The sequence below is a fragment of the Cygnus atratus genome, chromosome Z, assembly GCF_013377495.2.
Source record: "Cygnus atratus isolate AKBS03 ecotype Queensland, Australia chromosome Z, CAtr_DNAZoo_HiC_assembly, whole genome shotgun sequence".
NCBI classification, from domain to species: domain Eukaryota; kingdom Metazoa; phylum Chordata; class Aves; order Anseriformes; family Anatidae; genus Cygnus; species Cygnus atratus.
In genome coordinates, this window is record NC_066396.1 from 25,406,608 (window position 1) to 25,424,230 (window position 17,623).

Here is a 17,623-nt window from a genome sequence, read left to right on the forward strand (position 1 = left end):
TAAGGAAAAAGAAGGGGAAAAAAAAGGCAGGTATGTTTTATATATAATGATAGAACTGCCTATTGCCCAGAACAGTTTTGCAAGTCCAGAATGTTGTGTGACTCAACGCCAAGTAAGTTTAATCTACCAGGCTGCTCCGTTTCCTTTGCCAAGTGCCTAATTATTGTCTGAGGAAATGGTTTTCTCCATGCTCTAACACTTCAATCTATGCACTTCTCCTGTCGGGCAGTGCATAAGCATACAACCACAGTGCTTCTTGAAGTTACCTGCACTATTTGAAGGAGGAATGGAAGACCAGATATGGAACAGCAAATCTTTGTAAAAGTCCTTTTAGTGTGCTCATTCAAAAAGTCTGGGCTTAGTCCAAGAAAAGCACTTCTCTACTAGCAACCTTTTTTACGGTAAGCGTTATTCAGGCCAGCACCTCTCACAGACCAGCTGGGCTAAATTGAAAAGGCTCTTCACTGTAACATAGTTCAATGTACTAACACTTTTCAGCCCGCCCCACAGGTTTTGTTTGCCAGCTTTGTAGCCCCACAATATGTTCAAGGGGACTTGATGCCTTAAACATTAAATCAAGTTGTGAAATGATCATTGCCACACTGAGTCATGGAGTACGGTGATTTCTCCCAGTCTTCAGCATTATTTTCCGAGTTTCCTGTACATCTAGTATGTTCCACATTCTACAGAACATACTAGCAGCCAGTTAAACAGTAGTACAGTACAAACAAAACAAGAAGTACAAAAAGTACAGTGACTTTTTGCATTCTTGGTCACAATACTGCTTTAAAAGAAGAAACATATCTTAGATCAAGGCATTACTTAGGGTTGCATTTCTCCAAAGCCTGTAGACCTGAGAGAACTCTCTCAGTACCTAGACTTCTCAGAGCTCTCCATAGTACTTTGATATCCTCAGATTCGTAACTGACAGCTGCATCACTTCATATATTTCTCCATATTAAAAATAATAATAATTAAAAAAAAAATTAAAAAGTTAGAAAAACTGGGTGCTTGACATATTGAAGAGCATCCTTCTCCTCAGTGCTTCCACCTCATAACTTAATATAGGCCCATGTGGATAAGAAGAGTGATACTGTCCCAATCCATTTCTTCTAATTTTTGAGCTTTGCTTCTATATTTTGCTTTCCATATTTTGATACGGAAATGCCTGAAAACTGTCAAAAACTGGTTTTAGTGTGACTTTCAGAGAAGGTTTATAAATGCATTTTTCTATTCCACAAAGAACAAGAAGAACCAAACCATTACACCTGTGCTCTTGTCATTTCAAGAAAAAAAAAAAAAGAAAAAAAAAAGGATAAAGTAATCAATGAATAGAAAACTGCAGGTATTTGTTTGTTTGTTTTCCCATCTGTTGCTATGGTTTAGCAACAAGAGCTCTAAAGCTTGTTTGTTCTTGGAGACTTTAACTTTGGCTAATGCTTAAGTATCACAGTGTTCAAGAAATGCATTACTTATGCACACACTTTTGCTTAAGATCTTTACTGGCCATAATTAAAAGATGTATTTGCATTAAGTACTACAACGCAAATATTTTAATTTTTACATCTTTTCAAATCACTGAGAAAGTGATCAAGAAGCTGTTCACTTCTTGCTAAACAGCTGATACTGTTGCCCTTCAAAACTGGCAACAGTTGGGCAATGGGTCAAGCAACCCTTATACATGCAGTATCATCTCATGCTCAATGTTATGTTTCAATTAAGTAAACTAATTGCCTTGTATCTTTATAAAAAAAAAAAAAAAACCTGAAATAGGGTTTGAGATGTTAATAGTTTGCTGCCATGATACTATTTGCATAGTCTGTAGGAAAGATTAGGTGTCACAGGGTCAACATGGAAGAATACACCTGCTATCTGCAGCAGTTGTATGTACATTACGATTATGAGTTTAGCCATAGGTGATATGGTAAGCACGTGTTTATTAAGAAGTAAACACAGGCAAGGGATGGCTGTTTTTTACTTCAGCACTTGTGCACAAGTATTTCAATAATACAGCATGTGGCTGGGAACCAGAAACCGGGGGTCCTATTTCAAATTAATGGCACAGACTCACCTAGTATAAGCTATCATCTCTATCTTCTATAATACTTAGCAAGTCCACTTAACTTCTTTGTCAACTAATCTGTGGGTATTTGGTACCCAGCGTTTGAGATCCACAAAGAAATACTCTCACACTAGAAATACAAAATGTTTACTCATAACCAGTTATAAGCAGGATGTGATCAACACATCTGAATGTATGGAACAACTCAGAACTTTTTATTAAAGAAAACAAAAGAAATTATCTTTGTAAAACTGATCTCACCCCAATGAGCACAGATCAGAAGTACTTAAAAACTATGGTTTAGGCAAGGCATTTTAAGAAACAAGTGTGTTTTTTGTTGTTGGTGGTGGTGTTTTTTGATGTTGTTGTTTGTTTGTTTGTTTGTTTATTACATTGGGTTGAAATCATTACAGGTAGTTTTCTTTCATTGCCAGGTTAATATTGTGATGTGGATGAGTTTTAAAACATTTTATAATTATAGGGTCAAATGCAAATAATGCAACACTTGATTGTGTAAACAAGTAAAGAACATTTTAGAGCAGAAAACAAAGACAAATGAAGCAGCATCATTTAAGTGGGTTCAGTAGTTACACAATAGGAATATTTTATTATTTTATAATAAGGCTAGCAGCCATTTGACATGTGTCTTTGTTTCCTCACATAAATAGTTAGATGAGATTTCAATACAGCTATTATCTGCAACCAAGCACTATATCAGTTAAAGCCATGGGTATTGCCAGACACATTTTCTTTACAAAAAAATCTATTATTTTTTCTTCAACGTTCATCTTCTGTGGAAATAAATACTGTCATCATGTGTTACTGAAGAGCTGTAGTTCATGCCATTCCATTTCTTATAGCCAGACAGATATCAAGTATTATTTTGCCTTTATGATATTTCTGTAATATTCAGACCTTACTTTGGTCACACAAGAACATATTATCCTGTAGGAAATTGTGCCAGGAGTTGTGGCAAGAATGGAGGCACTAACTTGATTTAAAAACAACACAAAGTATTTTACAGATCTTAATGCATATAAGACAGAGATATTTCTACTATGTCATTGGAAGTGTTGTTAAATAAATCAAAGCATCATTTCCCTCAGCTTGGGACTCTACGTGTGTCCAAGGAACTGAAGCAATCCAAAATAATATTAGGGTGCCAACTATGAAGTTCAAAATCAGCTGAAATATGTTCACTTTTAATGACCATAAAGTCAACAAATATATTCGCTTATAATGGCACATGATGTAATAATAAAAATATAAACAAAAAATAAACAATTTGTAAGAACAGAAAACAGTATTACCACTTAAAGATTTGGTTTTTATGTATTTCAACTTATAGAATCGGTCAACAATTTCTATTTTGCTTTCCTCTACATTTAAAAAACCTCCAGTAGAGCATTTTACAACTTAAGAATTAGGGCTTTGTCAAATTCAATCATAAATAGAAATGTAAAAAATAATAATAATAATAAAAAGAACAACAAAAACAAAACAAAACAACAACAAGACAAAACAACATGGGTTTGGCTATCTGTAGGGTAATGACTGTCCAAATAATCTGAGGAAATGTATGTGATTGCAGATGTGGAAAAAATGAAATGCTGAGAGATGCCCGAGCAGATAAAATTCCTAAAAAAAGTTTTGCATGGGTAGAATGCGAGGAAAAACCAATGACAGACAGACTGGAAAAACCTGTAGCAGACAGACTATGAACTGTTAGCGAATATCCATCACCTTGTGTCTAACATTCTGGATTAGTTTAAGTTTTCATCTAATAAACTAAAGATGGAGGGCATGCTGCTTGATGCTCCTTGAGTAGGTATCTGCAAAGCACTGGGAGAAAAACTCAACATGTGTCAATTTAAGCCAGACTACATGTTTAGTTTTTGAAGTTCACTAGTGGGGTAGAGGGGCTGGTTAAGGGAAAGCTTTCCACTGAAGAGATAAACATTGCATTTCATTGGGAGGGACAAGAGCAGTTACTCACTGACATTGCCTTGATGTTCATAATCTGAGCAACAATACACATAGATTAAGGCGGCTCTGGGGCAAGGCTATGCTGACTCCTTGCTCTATCTGCTCCAAGCAGAAGGCTGGATTAAATGACCTCCTGTGGTCCCTTCCAGTCTGAGTTATTCTGTGACTCCACCTGTGACTCAGGAAGTATCCCATTCAGAAATGAGAAAACAAAAAAAAAGAACCTTCAAAAATCCAAGGAAATTTACTTTTACCTTATGTTTTGAGGTGGGTTTTTTACTTTTTTGTTTTTTATCTGGTGATCTCTTTCACTTACGTTTTCCTTAGATATATATATATATATATATATATTAATTACAAAAGCTTCCAGTAATCTTTTAATTTTTTGATTATAACGAAACACCAAGATCTAGATAAGCCCAGGGAATTACTTATGACATGATATCCTGCTTTATTATTACAACAGAGAAGTAACCTAAGGTGCAGCTGGGATCACGATACCATTTGCTTTGACAAAAAGCTTTAGAACGATTCCGCAAAATATAATTCCTAGAAAACATTCTGGGAAATTAGAGAAAAGCCTACTCTGGCGGTACAACATAAAAAAAAACAACAACAACAAAAAAACCAGCGCAACCACCTCTTCTATCTGCCAGACTTGACAGATGATGTTGAGGCGCGGGTTGCGGCCACACCTGCCTTAGGCACTGGTGTTAGGACCGAGCCTTCAGCCCTGGGGTGTGAAATCCCTGCAGACACAGCCGCTGCCCACCCGGACTCCGAGGCGGGGCACACGGCGGCTGCCTTCCGCCTCGGCCGGGGCGGGCTCGGCCCCTCGCCGCCGTCCTCCCCGCCCCGCGGTTTACCTGGCGGCCGGTGCTGCTGCTCTGGGTCTCCGCCTCGATGCCGCAGCAGCGGGGCGCCCTGGCCCGGGCGGGGGCGCCGAGCTGCCCGCGCTCCTTGCGGCGGGGCCCGGCGCAGGGCGGCGGCTGCCGGCTGCGGTAGGCGAGAACGGCGGGGATGGAGTCGGCGGCCTCGGTCTTGACGAAGAGGCCGTGCAGGGCGGCGGCGCCCTGCGAGACGGCGGCGGTCTGGTGCGGGGAGCTGGACTCGTCCGAGTCCCGGCAGTACACCACGCCGCTCTGCGAGACGTGGATGCTGGGGGCGCAGCCCATCCCTTACCCACCCCGCCCCGCTCCGGTCCCGGTCCCGGTCCCGCTGCCGGTCCCGCTGCCGGTCCCGGTGCCACCTGACACCCCTCCGCCCTCCCGCCCAGCCCTGCGGGGCCGCCGCCCTGCGCCTCGCTTCTCCGCGGCGCCTCCCCCCGCCGCCGCCGCCGCCGCCGCCGCCGAGCCTGTGGTGCTGCCCCGGCCGCTCCCGCTTCATGTAGCGCCTACCTCGCCCCGCAACGCCTCCCGGGCACCTCCGCACCGGCTCGGCGAAGCGCGGCCGCTCCGCCCTCCCGCCCGCCCTCCCCGCCCCTCTCGCGCCCGTCCCGCCGTCCCCTCATGCCGCCGGTGGCGCCTCACGCCCCCTCAGGCGGCCTCGGGGCCCGGGGGGCGTCGGGGCCCGACCCTCCTCGCCAAGGCAAAGCGGCCTCGGGCCCTGAGAGGCTTCGTCCCAGCGCAGCCCCCTTCCCGAGCCTGGCCCGGTTTGGAGGTGGGCACAGCCTGGCCCCCCGCCAAAGAGCACCCACGGCATCGAAGAGTTTGTGTTATAAAGCCGGTAAAAGTGCCTGTGTGGAAGAAAATCAAAGTGCACCTAGAATCATAGAATCATAAAGGTTGAAAGAGACCTTCAAGATCATCTGGTCCAACCATTGCCCTGCTACCACTATCACCCACTAAACCATATCTGTAAGCACCACGTCCAACCTTCCCTAAACACCCCCAGGGATGGTTACTCCACCACCTCCCAGGGCAACCCGTTCCAATGCCTGACTGCTCTTTCTGAGAAGAAATGTCTCCTCATTTCCAACCTGAACCTCTCCTGGCGCAACTTGAGCCCATTCCCTCTAGTCCTATTGAGAGAGGAAGTTAGGAGAATCTTATCAATTAGAGATATGCGGTAACAAACATCAGCCCAAAAGGTGGAAATCATCACCTTGATAAGAGCTTTTGAGCTGGCAGACATTTGGACAGATTTGAAATATGCCTTTGGTGTGGTGCATGCGCACCACAGGGCAATTTGGAAGGAGAGAGAGGACTTTTATCTTCCTCAATTAAACATGCAGAAGAGATACTGAAATTACTCCAGGCGGTATACCTGCCTACTAAAGTTGACATTAAAGGACATCAAGTAGGGGATACTGATATTGAAAGGGGAAATAGATTGGCTGATGCAGGAGCCAAAGGGGTGGCAGAATGGGCATCTGAGAGTCAAATTTTGGCACTAGTACCAGGAACAGAAAACCAGGCATTAACAAAAGCTTTAGAAAATGAAGTAGAATATTCTAAGATGTAAATGGAAAATGTTACCTGCAGGTTTAACGTAAATAAACGATGGGAGAATTGTGATACCACATTAAATTGAATGGTAATTGGAGAACATAATAAAACATGCTGGGGAGCTGAAGTAGCATAAGAGTTTTTAAATAGAAAATGGATAGGGCCTAATTTGTATACCATTGTTAGACAGGTATAAAAGTAATCAAGCTCCAAACACTGGTAAATTACTTTTTTTCAAACTCCCAAGAAAAGGGGGGTATCAGTATTTATTGGTATTAACTGACACCTTTTCAGGATGGCCGGAAGCATTCCCAACTAGAACAGCCAAGAATGGGAATTCAAGCTGACGATTTGAGTTACTTGCTGTAGGCCACACCAGAGATCCGCAGCAGAGCCAGCAACAGGGATCAGGATTATTCCATGCAGAATCCATATGTGCATTGTAAATAAATAGGCCCAGAAAGACTTCAGAGTTGTCAGCTACCTAGTTTGAGACTCAGTTCATAGTAAAGAACATGAAGGCAGATTGTATTTTGACTTTGAAGAATGATGCTGGTGGAAATGTCATGTCACACCCTAGACTATGTTGTTAGCTATTCACAGGTCATTCCTCTAAATAGATATTGGTGATAAGTCACTTCATCGGTCAGTCAACACCTAGGTTTCCTTAGCTTCCCAGTGCTCAGGGTTCTGTCCTGTTCCTACTGAATTCTGTGACAACTTTGCTATTGATTTTAGAGAGCATTGCAGGCTTCTGCCCATTCTCAAAGTGGATTTCCCTTGTTTGGATATAACATTTGGGTTTTATGTCAGAGAATAAGCCATAGGAATAAGAAGTCAGAGCTCTGGAGAACCTTTACTAAATGCAGCTCTTGAGTAGCCCTCACTGTGCTGCTGATGTCTGGCTAACAGGGAAGGACACCACTGCAGGGTATGAAGTTGCCTGTACAGGGTGCCAGAGCACTTGAGAGGAGTGAGGACTGCAGGATGGAGAACCATGTGGACTGCCAAAAGGCAGCAGAAAAGGGAGAGTAGTTTAATGAGAAACAGTACAAGCAAGTGATGAAGAGCATGAGCAGAGGCCGGAGTGCGACAAAGGGAGCAGGTGCAGAGGAGTGGGATGACTGTCTACAGCTGAAATGGGAGGTGAAGAAATGAAGGGGTAAGTTAAAAGTTCTCTTTTCCTAGCATCAGTTCTCTTGTTGCGTCTTGCCTATGAGAATACAGCCATGGATTTATTGGACAGGGCAAAGAGGGAATATTTAACACACATACATGCAAATTTACATCACATCTTATGGCTTACTTCCCCACCAGATGATACTCCTGCAGTCATCTGGACGCAGCCTGCCCTGACTGATGCCTACCAACATGGAAGGCATTATTGTGAGCAGCACATACAAATTCAACCAAGGAATTACGGGAGGGATACTTCAATTAATGAAGTAGACTCTACCCTCAGAAATGCACATTTTGTATGACCTCAGCGTTAAGCCTGTGCATCCAACCTCTGTAAGATACTCACATGCACCAAGTTTTCCATTATTAAAGGGCCATCATGGGCTTTAGTTGGAACTGTACAAATCCTAACAAATTTTACACTTACAGGAAACCAATTTCCTACACATGACTAATTTCAGCATGATAAATTTAAGTGTATGAGTGATTCTGGAAGACATCAGTTGAACTCTGATGCATCTTGTCTCCCTCTCTTTTTTTTTTTTTTCCAGTAAAAAGGAAGGGATATGAATTCTTTATAGCATTTACACCTGCAAATCTCTCCTCAATGAGGAAAATATTCTCCTCCAAACTTTATATCCTTTCCAAAGCCAGTTGTAGGCTTTAATCTGACCTCAATACTAAGACTCTGTGCTATGAGTAGATTGGTAAGTTTACGTTGGCATTATTGGAAGTAACATCTGTAAATCCCTGTTCATTGCAGTAAGAATATACTACTTCAGAGGTCACATTTTACAGAGACTTAAAAATCTGGTACTTGACAGCCAGCTCTTGAAGACAGTTGCCTCAATTCATGGTTCATTTACTGTAAAACCAGTTTAAGAAGGCATAAATAAGCCTGTATATATATATAAGCCTGTATATATATATATATATATATATACACACTAGACTCTTAGGAGGCTCAACAGTTTCTCAGTCCTTTCATTTTGGTCCATCAAATTTGATGGACCTTTCATATTGGTCCATCAAATTTGAAATCTACAGTAAAAACTAACATGCATACCCAGATTAGAACAAAGTAAAAACCTAAAAATTAATTTAAATTATCCAGACTACATGCTATGTTTTAAACTCAAACTAGATATGAAGAAAATAATAATCATGGTGAATAGAATAGAAGCCTTCTACGTAGACCTCTATTTTGTTAAAAAACAAAACAAAACAAAAAACAACAACCAACCACCACCACCAACAAAAAAAACAAACAGCACAACCAACTCTATAATAATGGATTATCAAATGCTAACTTCATGTTTCTACTCATCAACAATACAAGAAATCATGTTGCTTGGAAAAGAGAAAGATGTTAAATACAAGATGCAAATTTTTTTTTTCTTTTTTTTTTTTTTTCCCTGAAGAAGAGCAGAATATATCCTTCAGGCCACAAATCTGAGGACTCTCACACCAATGTAGCCAAGAGTAACTTCACTGAAAGCAATGAACTTCCTCCAGTTCAACCAAAAAGCAAAATCAAGCCCTTTATTTCTTTACTCCTTCCAAAGCTCCTATATTTCATAACTTTTAAAAAATGTTGCACAAAATTGTTTTAATGTATCATGGATTTGTTATACTATGCTTGTACACTACATTCTGAGACTGCTATGAATAAAGATCTCCCAATGGCTTGGACAATAACAGAAAGGTCAGTTTTCACCAGAAGTTCCTAAAAGACCTTGCAGTATGGATATTTTGCAAGTTGGGAAACTGAGTCCTGAAGCACTCTGTTGCCAAGATCACTCAAAGAAGTGGAACTGAAGGGAGAACTTGGTGCTGTGCCTTCCCGCTCGCAGCCCATGTCCCTGTAAATGCTGCTCAGCACGGGTTGTGCTGAGCGCGCAGAGGGGCAGGGGCCCTCCTCCAGGATTCACCTCCGCCCCTTTGTGTGAGGGTGAGGAAGAGCTGCAGTTCCTGACCTCCCTCTGCAGCTGCTTCTCTCCCCAGGGACAGGAAAAGTTGCAGTCCTGGGCTTTTGCACCTTGGTGCTGACAGGGACAGAAGCCCAAGTGAGAAGATGCCCCAGGATACCCAGGGCTGCAGAATCCCTCCAGGGAACAGACACCTGCAGGCTTTTTCCTTGGACAGGCTAACTTGGCTCTGTCCTTCATACCAGCACAATCCTGAGAGACACCCTTTGGCTTTGAAGAGGAAGAGTAATGTATAGAAATACATAGTTACAGGCTTTGGTGACTAGCAGTAGCATTATGTGTTAGCATTAATCCCCTTCAGGAGCAGAACTTTTGGCAGGACACTGGCCAGATACCAGCAGTTATAAGCAAATTTTGTAGGGCAACAGTGATCAGACCACAATTAAAAGGCTTAGACTTCTGTTCCCCACCAAGCCGTTTGGTTTGCCTTGGAGTTGGGGTGAGTCAAGCATTTCACAGCACTGCAAGCCAAAGGCAAGCCGCGGATCCCCTACCTCCACTGAAAAGTCCCCCAGCCAACAACACTTCAGCAGTCACTTCCTGGCACTCAGCTTGCTGTTTGCTTGCTCTAACTTCACTAATACAGCGGTTCTCCACGGATTCATCGCCGCATGGGAGCCTTCCCTCTCCAAGCACCCCCGGGGCGCTGTCAGGACCCTCCCGGCTCTGCCCAGGGACCGCCGCTGGTGGCCCCCCCGGCACACCCCAGGCACGGCCGGAGCCTCGCAGCGGACACAAGCCGGGCACAAGCCGCTCCTCACCTCCCTCCCGGGCCGGTTCCGCAGCCTCGGCGTGCAGCCGCCCCCGTTCATCCTCCGGAGAGAGGGACCGGGAGCGGGACCGGGAGCAGGAGCGGCGCAGCGGCCGCCCAGGTGAGCAGGGTGGGACCCCCGGACCCCTCCGCCCACGGCACCTCCCCGGGGGCCGGCCCGCTCCCGGGTAAGCCCTTGTCCCGCTAGGCTGCGAGATCCCGGCCACACGAGAGCCCCAGGAAACGGGTTTGGCTTCTGGGGTTCCGATGAGGGTGGAGGAGAAGGGGGCTTCCCCGCGCTCGCCATCCTCTGCCACGGTTAGATCATCTTCTCCCCTGGTTGGGAACGCTCAGAATGGGGAAAACCGCTCGGGGAAAGTATGGTGAACCAAGAGCCGGGCTTGCTTCAATGTTCTAACAGTTACGTAGCCTTTGGAGGAAAAGGCAAACCCTTACATCCCCTAGAGAAAGGGTTAAATCCACCCAGGGAGCAGATAGCTGGTGGCCAGCGATTATTCCCAGGATCCTCAGAGAAAATCCAGCCTCACAATCAAGGACAGGAAAGACAAACTGCCTGGGGCTGAGAGAAGGCAGTATTACCCTGACCTAGACCAAATCACAAATGTCAGAGGTGGGACCAGAGACATGCTTCAAACAGCATGTTTTCATCTTTGTGATATTTTAGTTTGCAACAAGTACCAGGTTGGCAGAATGCGTTGCCTTGGGAATGACATCTTTGGGCTTGACTGGATTTAGCTCTCACGTCATTGCTCTCTCCTTCAAGCTTTAAGAACAGCTTATTGCTATTTTTTGTTTTGGAGTATTGCTGTTTCTTGGGACTTCCTGAATATGGTTAACACTGTCATTGCTCGGTAGTAAAGCCCAATGCCTCAACAAGGTACCAGACGCCCAGCAAATGCAATAAAATGCAACAAGACAGTGGAGAGCATGTGGATGTCACAAAAGCAAAGCAACAGTAAAGACAACTGGGAGTCGTGGGGCAAATGGTGGTCAAGTCACAGCAGCTGCCCAGCCCAAGACCCACAAAACCATAGAACACAACACAAAATAACCCCAAAGCACTGAATGGGTACAGAAAATCACTTCTACAGAGGAGAAGCAGAGCCAGTGTGGGTCAGCAAGTTATGCCAGATTGAGGCCAGGGACAGTGGAGAGCAGCCCTACTTCTATGGGAGAAGAAACACGGTCAGCAAACACAATCCTCCTTGAGCTCCCCAGAAACCCTAGAGGGGGCACACATTGAAATGTCCTTAACAGGAGGTAAGAACACCCACCATGTTGTGGCCACACGTCTGCAAGAGCTGCTGTCTGGGAGCCAAAGCCCTTTGCACTGTCTCAGAGTGATCAGAGTAGTGGACGGGAGGTTTGCTACAGCCACGTTGTCAGATTCCTGGGCCTGGAGCCCCAGTATGGTCTCGGAGGTGGTATAAACTTTCCTCTTCAGCACCTCTGCACAGGTGCCAGGTGTGAACCAGCCTTTAATGGCAAATTTCAGAGTCAGCTCTACACCATTATTTCAGAGGGCTGTCAGACTGGCTGCTTTGCAGCAAGCAAGCATTGCAGCCTGCCCTGGGACCCTGGTCTCCTCTGGTGGACGATTTAGGGACTAATTAAAAGATGTCTTTTACTCCTGCCATTCTGTACAGCCAGGCTGCCTTCCCAGCTGAGACACAGGAAGAGGGGAAGAAGGGGCTGGGATCTTCTCAGATCTTAACCAGACAAGGCATCGGGATGAGGGCAAGGTGCTTATCTGGACACAAGGACTCAGAAGAGCTCACACTGTTTTAGGTAAGTTTTAGGTAAGACTGCAGAGATCTTTGGCAGTTTCCACCAGGTCTTTCACTGTGTTTCTCCTCACACCTTCAGACTGATAAAGCCTTTCAGGACTTGAAAGAGGACTTGAGAGCAGCCGGAGTGTCAAATCCATGCAGACGCTGAGAAGGCGACACAAGAAAAATGTCATGGTTGGCCCCATGGCACTCAGTGTGTGGCAGGCAAATGGCATTTTGAGTGTGCTTTAAATGTAAGATGCCATCCTGCAGTGGCTCTGCTGCCAGCAAGGGATTTTGTGGGCAAGGAGCACAGGCACAAGGCCACTTGCTTCTTATTTACTTGTGACTTGAGAATGGGCTGCTGGCACTAACTTTGGTGATTTAGAAGACGAAAAGTAACTAAGTCTTTGTTTCTGGGGAATCAGCCCTAATATAGGCCATTATTCTGCCTACTTTTCTTTCAGATGCAGAAGCAAAATAAAAAGTGAATTGTCTGCTTTTTCATTACATTTTCCATGCATGTAGATTTTAGGATGCAGTAAGGACCCCTCTTGAGGCTCAGTATACTACTACTGCTGAACTTAATGGGAATGTGGCTGTTTATATTTTAATAGGAATGGAATTAGGCCCTTCATTCGAATTTTACAGCCTTTTTATTTGCGTTTTTATTAATCTATTTAATCTTTCTTAATTTGCTTCTGCTGTGTTCTGAGAGCATTGTTAAGTACACTCTAGTGTCCTGAGTAATAACTTTAAATTCTAGTATGCAAACATTGTGCCTCCTAGTGGGTAATGTATATGGACTTCAACTCTCCTTTGGGTTGCATTTTCATATTAATATCTTTGGGACTTTCTTCTGTTACTATCAAGAAGGTAATTTTCAACATTTTTATCACTCTAGGAGTCCCTTGTTTCTTTCTTATGCTGTTCCCTTCGCTCTTTCTTCCACACCAGCCAGTTATGTGCTGAACATTTTGCCCTCTTGATTTCCTTCACTGTGCGTAAATCTGCCATCGAATTAATCTCTTCCACAAACCAGTTTGTGAGGAGCTCATTCCAGAGAAGTTATTGTATCTATGCCAATGGTAAGAAAGTGGATTTTTGCCTGCCACCTTGAGTGGACTTGCCCTAGTAATATCATCCGTGCCTAAACTGTTCCTTGACAGCAGTAGAGCTCATCTTTCCAATGCAAGCAAAATGACCATTTCACTGGTTCTGGGCCTTCTGAAGGAGGTATCCGAGACCATGTCATAGATAAAACCAAAGACGGGGTCTTTTTATGGGATGAGTTCCCCATTCTGCAGAATCCAGTGACAAACTCTAGCAGCAGAAAAGTACAGGTAAGGTCCATAACCCATTTCTGCCTCCTTAGCTGGCTGCAGCCTGGCTGTAGCTGCAGCTCACAGCCTCCACAGTCAGTGTAGGAAAAGCCAAGCTCAAGGCACCTGCTGATGATGGGCTGAGGCATGCTTGCCCAGACACTCCTTCCAGCCCAGACTGCAAAGGCCAGGGTTTGCTCCTGTGCTAAGCTTCTAGACTGAGGCTCAAGCTGACTGCAGAGCTCAAACCAAGTTTGCACTTGAGCATCTGTTTGGCATTAGCAAAGCAGGCAGGTTGTAAAACATTCCTGGTCTTGCAGACAGAACTAGTCCCTCAAATAAGGTGTTCACTCATTTCACTACCATTAGAGTTTCCTCCTCTGATTTCACTGTAGGTAGGAGTAGAATTGCTGTGCTCCTTAAACAAAAAATACTTTTTCATTTATGTTTGGCTAGCATTGAAAATACTGCTAGATATTCATAGATAAATCATCCCAATCTACCTGTTTAAAATAAACAATATTTTGTTACCAACATCCATAATCTATGTATAGGTTAGAATATTAACACTGAAAAGGCCATGATTTGCCAGACTGCAAGCAAAACCAGAGCACGGAATACTGTTTCATCCTTGTTTATTTTATATTTATTTTCACTCAGTCCTTAAACACAAACTTTGGTTTAATCTCTCCTCAGGTTTTCATGTCACCACAAGGTCAAACAGAATAAATCATTGAAGGTTGACATTAGAAACTGAGGCAAATATCTAACAGTACTCTGCCAGAACACAGCTGGGAGAATAAGACACTGCCTGACAGAGATATGTCATGTGACATGTACTCAAAAAAAGCATTGCTTTTGTCACTAGCTAAGAAAGAACTGTTCTTCAGAGAAGGAAGCATCCATCATTCAATAACAGTAGTAATAACAATTATCAATAACAATAGCAATAAGAACAACAATAGTAACAGATTTGCACTCCTGATCAGTTAATTGCCACTTCGTATGAAGACACAGATAAAGCTGATAAAATTGAGGGCTTTATGCTGCATTTTATATGCCTGGCTCATGGATATACATCATATTTCCAGACTATTTCGCATCTTGATGCTGCCTCAAAAGCCTTCATGAGAAATGAAGGGCTAATTCTGTCCCACACGGACATACACCTCCATGGACTTTGGGGCAAAAAAAATGAGCACAAAAGAGTTGAGTAACTCATGGTCCCATTTCCTGAGTCTGGTGTGCAGAAACAAGAGGATGGCAAGAAACGGCCACTATTTGCAGGTGAATAAGAGGTCTCAGTTCAAAGAGTTTCCAGCAGGCTTTAGATAGCCCTGATAGCCTTTGGCTTTGCTGGGACTGCTAGCATGAGGAAAAGGCTGCAAGATACTGCATTAATCCATTTTTTATCTATGGGCTTCAAAGTGCATCAAGTACTTCAGTTGCTTTTAATTTGCCCTAGTTAATCTTTTAAGTGTAATATTTGTATGCAGTCAATGCTATAATATTTTAGGTCAGCTATAAATTGTGTAAGCTGACAGTAGCTTCTTGTATTGCCTTAGAACGATTCATTTGGTTGGTAGACAATCAATTTATTGTTAAGTGTGTCTTCAACTGAAAGTCTGATTGGTCTCCTTTATGTTCTTGTGAGATAAATAAAAAGTAATGAACTGTAAAAACACTCTAGTGTAAGAAGATTTGTAAACTACGACCCAGAAAGCCACAAAGCACATAATCACACAAAGAAAACAATCATGAGAGACATTACTTCTCTATAGACTTACCACAAATTAAAAGAGAACACCACACTACACTTTGAAGAAGAACTAGAGATACAGAAACACTCAACTCAATGAGCCAGTCTAGCAGAATTAAGGAGAACTAAGTCATTTGCAGCTAGAATATGGAACATACACCTCTGGAGGTATGTCAGAAATGCTGTTCAAATTGCTGGAGATTGCTGGAGGAGGCAGTGACTCCATTTTGCTCTTTAGAGTAAATTTAGGACTCATAAGGGCTGGTCCTTTTGCCATTGAAGTTCACATTAAGACATCGTCTTGTTCTCTCATGATTAGGAAACAGAGGGCTTTTGTGGATCTTACAGTCCTCTCCTGACTCTGGAATAAAATGTAACACACCTCAAATCAGATGAGGGATGCATTCTCTAACTGGAATGCAGTTTTAAGGAAAACAGTAATTCCTGATTCGTACTGCTCTGTCTTTATAAAATAAAGCACTTTTCAGAAATTTGTCATTGCAGAGCAAACTCATACTAAAAACATTGTGAAACAAAAATATTCTCTAGTTCAAACAATGGCTCTCTGCTCTTCTTGCTGTCTCCCCCACAAACAAATATCAACTAATGGCATTGGGGGTTCGCTGTCTAATAGCCACTGACATATATTTTGCTATAACATAGTATTAGGCATATTCATCTTAGGTGTCACAGGAAAATTCCCCTTTCTAATCATTTTGGCAGAATGTGTGCTTACAGAAGATATCTGTCCCCCTGGAAAGATAAAAGCATGGCTTTCAAGAACCATGATACTTGGCAGAACCCCATTACTTGGCAAGGGCACAAAAGAAGGAAGTAACAGGAATAATTTTCTGCCTATAAACTGTCAGGGTAATGCTTTAAACACACAAACATGAAGTCCACTATTTTAGATCACTCTACAGCCAGGCTATGTTGTAAGCAACCCTTTGTCAAACACAATGATTACATCACAGGCATCACACTTGTGCAATCAAATATATAGATTACATCACAGACTGTGCATTTGTGAAACACCCATGACTGAATGGACAGGCACAGAACTACAGCAGCTATGATGAGTACAAGCTGCACATGAGTCATTAGTGTTTGTAAAGCTCATCGGGTTTATGAGACAAAAGACAATATGCCTGGGCAAAATAGTGTTAATGTGATACTTACATATGAATGCTTCTGCACCTGCTAGAATACAAATTTTTAAATCTCTTGAATGTTATATGTATGAATACAAATGTTTAAAATCTCTCCAACAGAGAAACCACTACTCATCTCATCTTAGAAAATTACATTCTGATTTTTTCATCTCTTTGCAGTCATTTTAAGTACCTCTATGAATACAATCATTCCTGAAAAAATAAGGAGACAGATGCAGCAGAAGAATCCTTTTCTTTGCATGCCACAGAGTCTAACCCAGAGCCACTGTATCACTGGTATTCAGACCTGCACATCATGGCTATCTGCAAACAGTCTCAGTTTAGAACATTCAGTCATCATCTTGGCCCTTTTGCATTCAATTATATACATGGATGAATTAGTGTAACCACATACAAGAAACAGTAATATAACATGACTCTAGGAATAACTAGAACAAGTTAATTTTAGAAAATTTTGTGACGACTGCCTAGATCCAGCAGTTGACAGAAAAAATTACTGAACCGTTCTACTATGTAACACAATAAAATTGTGTATCATTTATTATAATACTTATGCCTATTTCATAGTGCCTACAAAGTTAGCTGCAGTTATGCAAAGCTTGGATTAAAAAAAAATCCAGACTGGGAACAGAAAAGCAGCAATATACATATATATATATTTCATTTGAAAATAAAAACCATAAGAAAACATAGCAGTTACTGAAAGGATATGGTGGCAGAGCTACACTTTTTTTTTTTTCCCACAGCTCTAATCTGCTCATTTCCATAAGCAATGAAAATGACTCGTGTTGTGAAGAAGTATTCAGGAATCTCTACTACAGTTTAGCCACAACAAAAATATTCAAAATATTTGTGTCTCTTCCCAACTGTGGTAGTAAGGGTGTAAAAATGGTATCTGCGCAGAAGGCAGAGAAGTCTTCCATGCAGTTCAAACAAGAGCAGATTATAAAAGGCTGCAGTGGGTTCTAAAATTTCAGAAGTCACAGAGAAAGTCAAAGTCACTACTCAGTTGTACGAAGGCTTCTGATGTAAGAACAAAGGGTATGAAAGCTACGACTTCTCCATAAATCTCTCATCTAGTAACAATGTGAGGATATGAAATCACAGGGCAGAGGACACACAGTCCTACTGACTTCTGGAAAACTCCTTCTAGAAAAAGTAACTAAC

At 42.7% G+C, this 17,623-nt stretch overlaps 1 protein-coding gene across 1 annotated transcript in view; it reads right to left on the reverse strand.

Moving 5' to 3' along the window:
• The window catches only part of PDE8B (phosphodiesterase 8B), an 85,356-nt gene extending 80,133 nt beyond the window's left edge, over positions 1-5,223 (reverse strand). Inside the window, exon 1 of the mRNA XM_035553534.1 lies at positions 4,915-5,223. Within this exon, the coding sequence (XP_035409427.1) occupies positions 4,915-5,223 (309 nt within the window). The remainder of the gene's footprint in view (positions 1-4,914) is intronic.
• Positions 5,224-17,623: the final 12,400 nt, after the last annotated feature.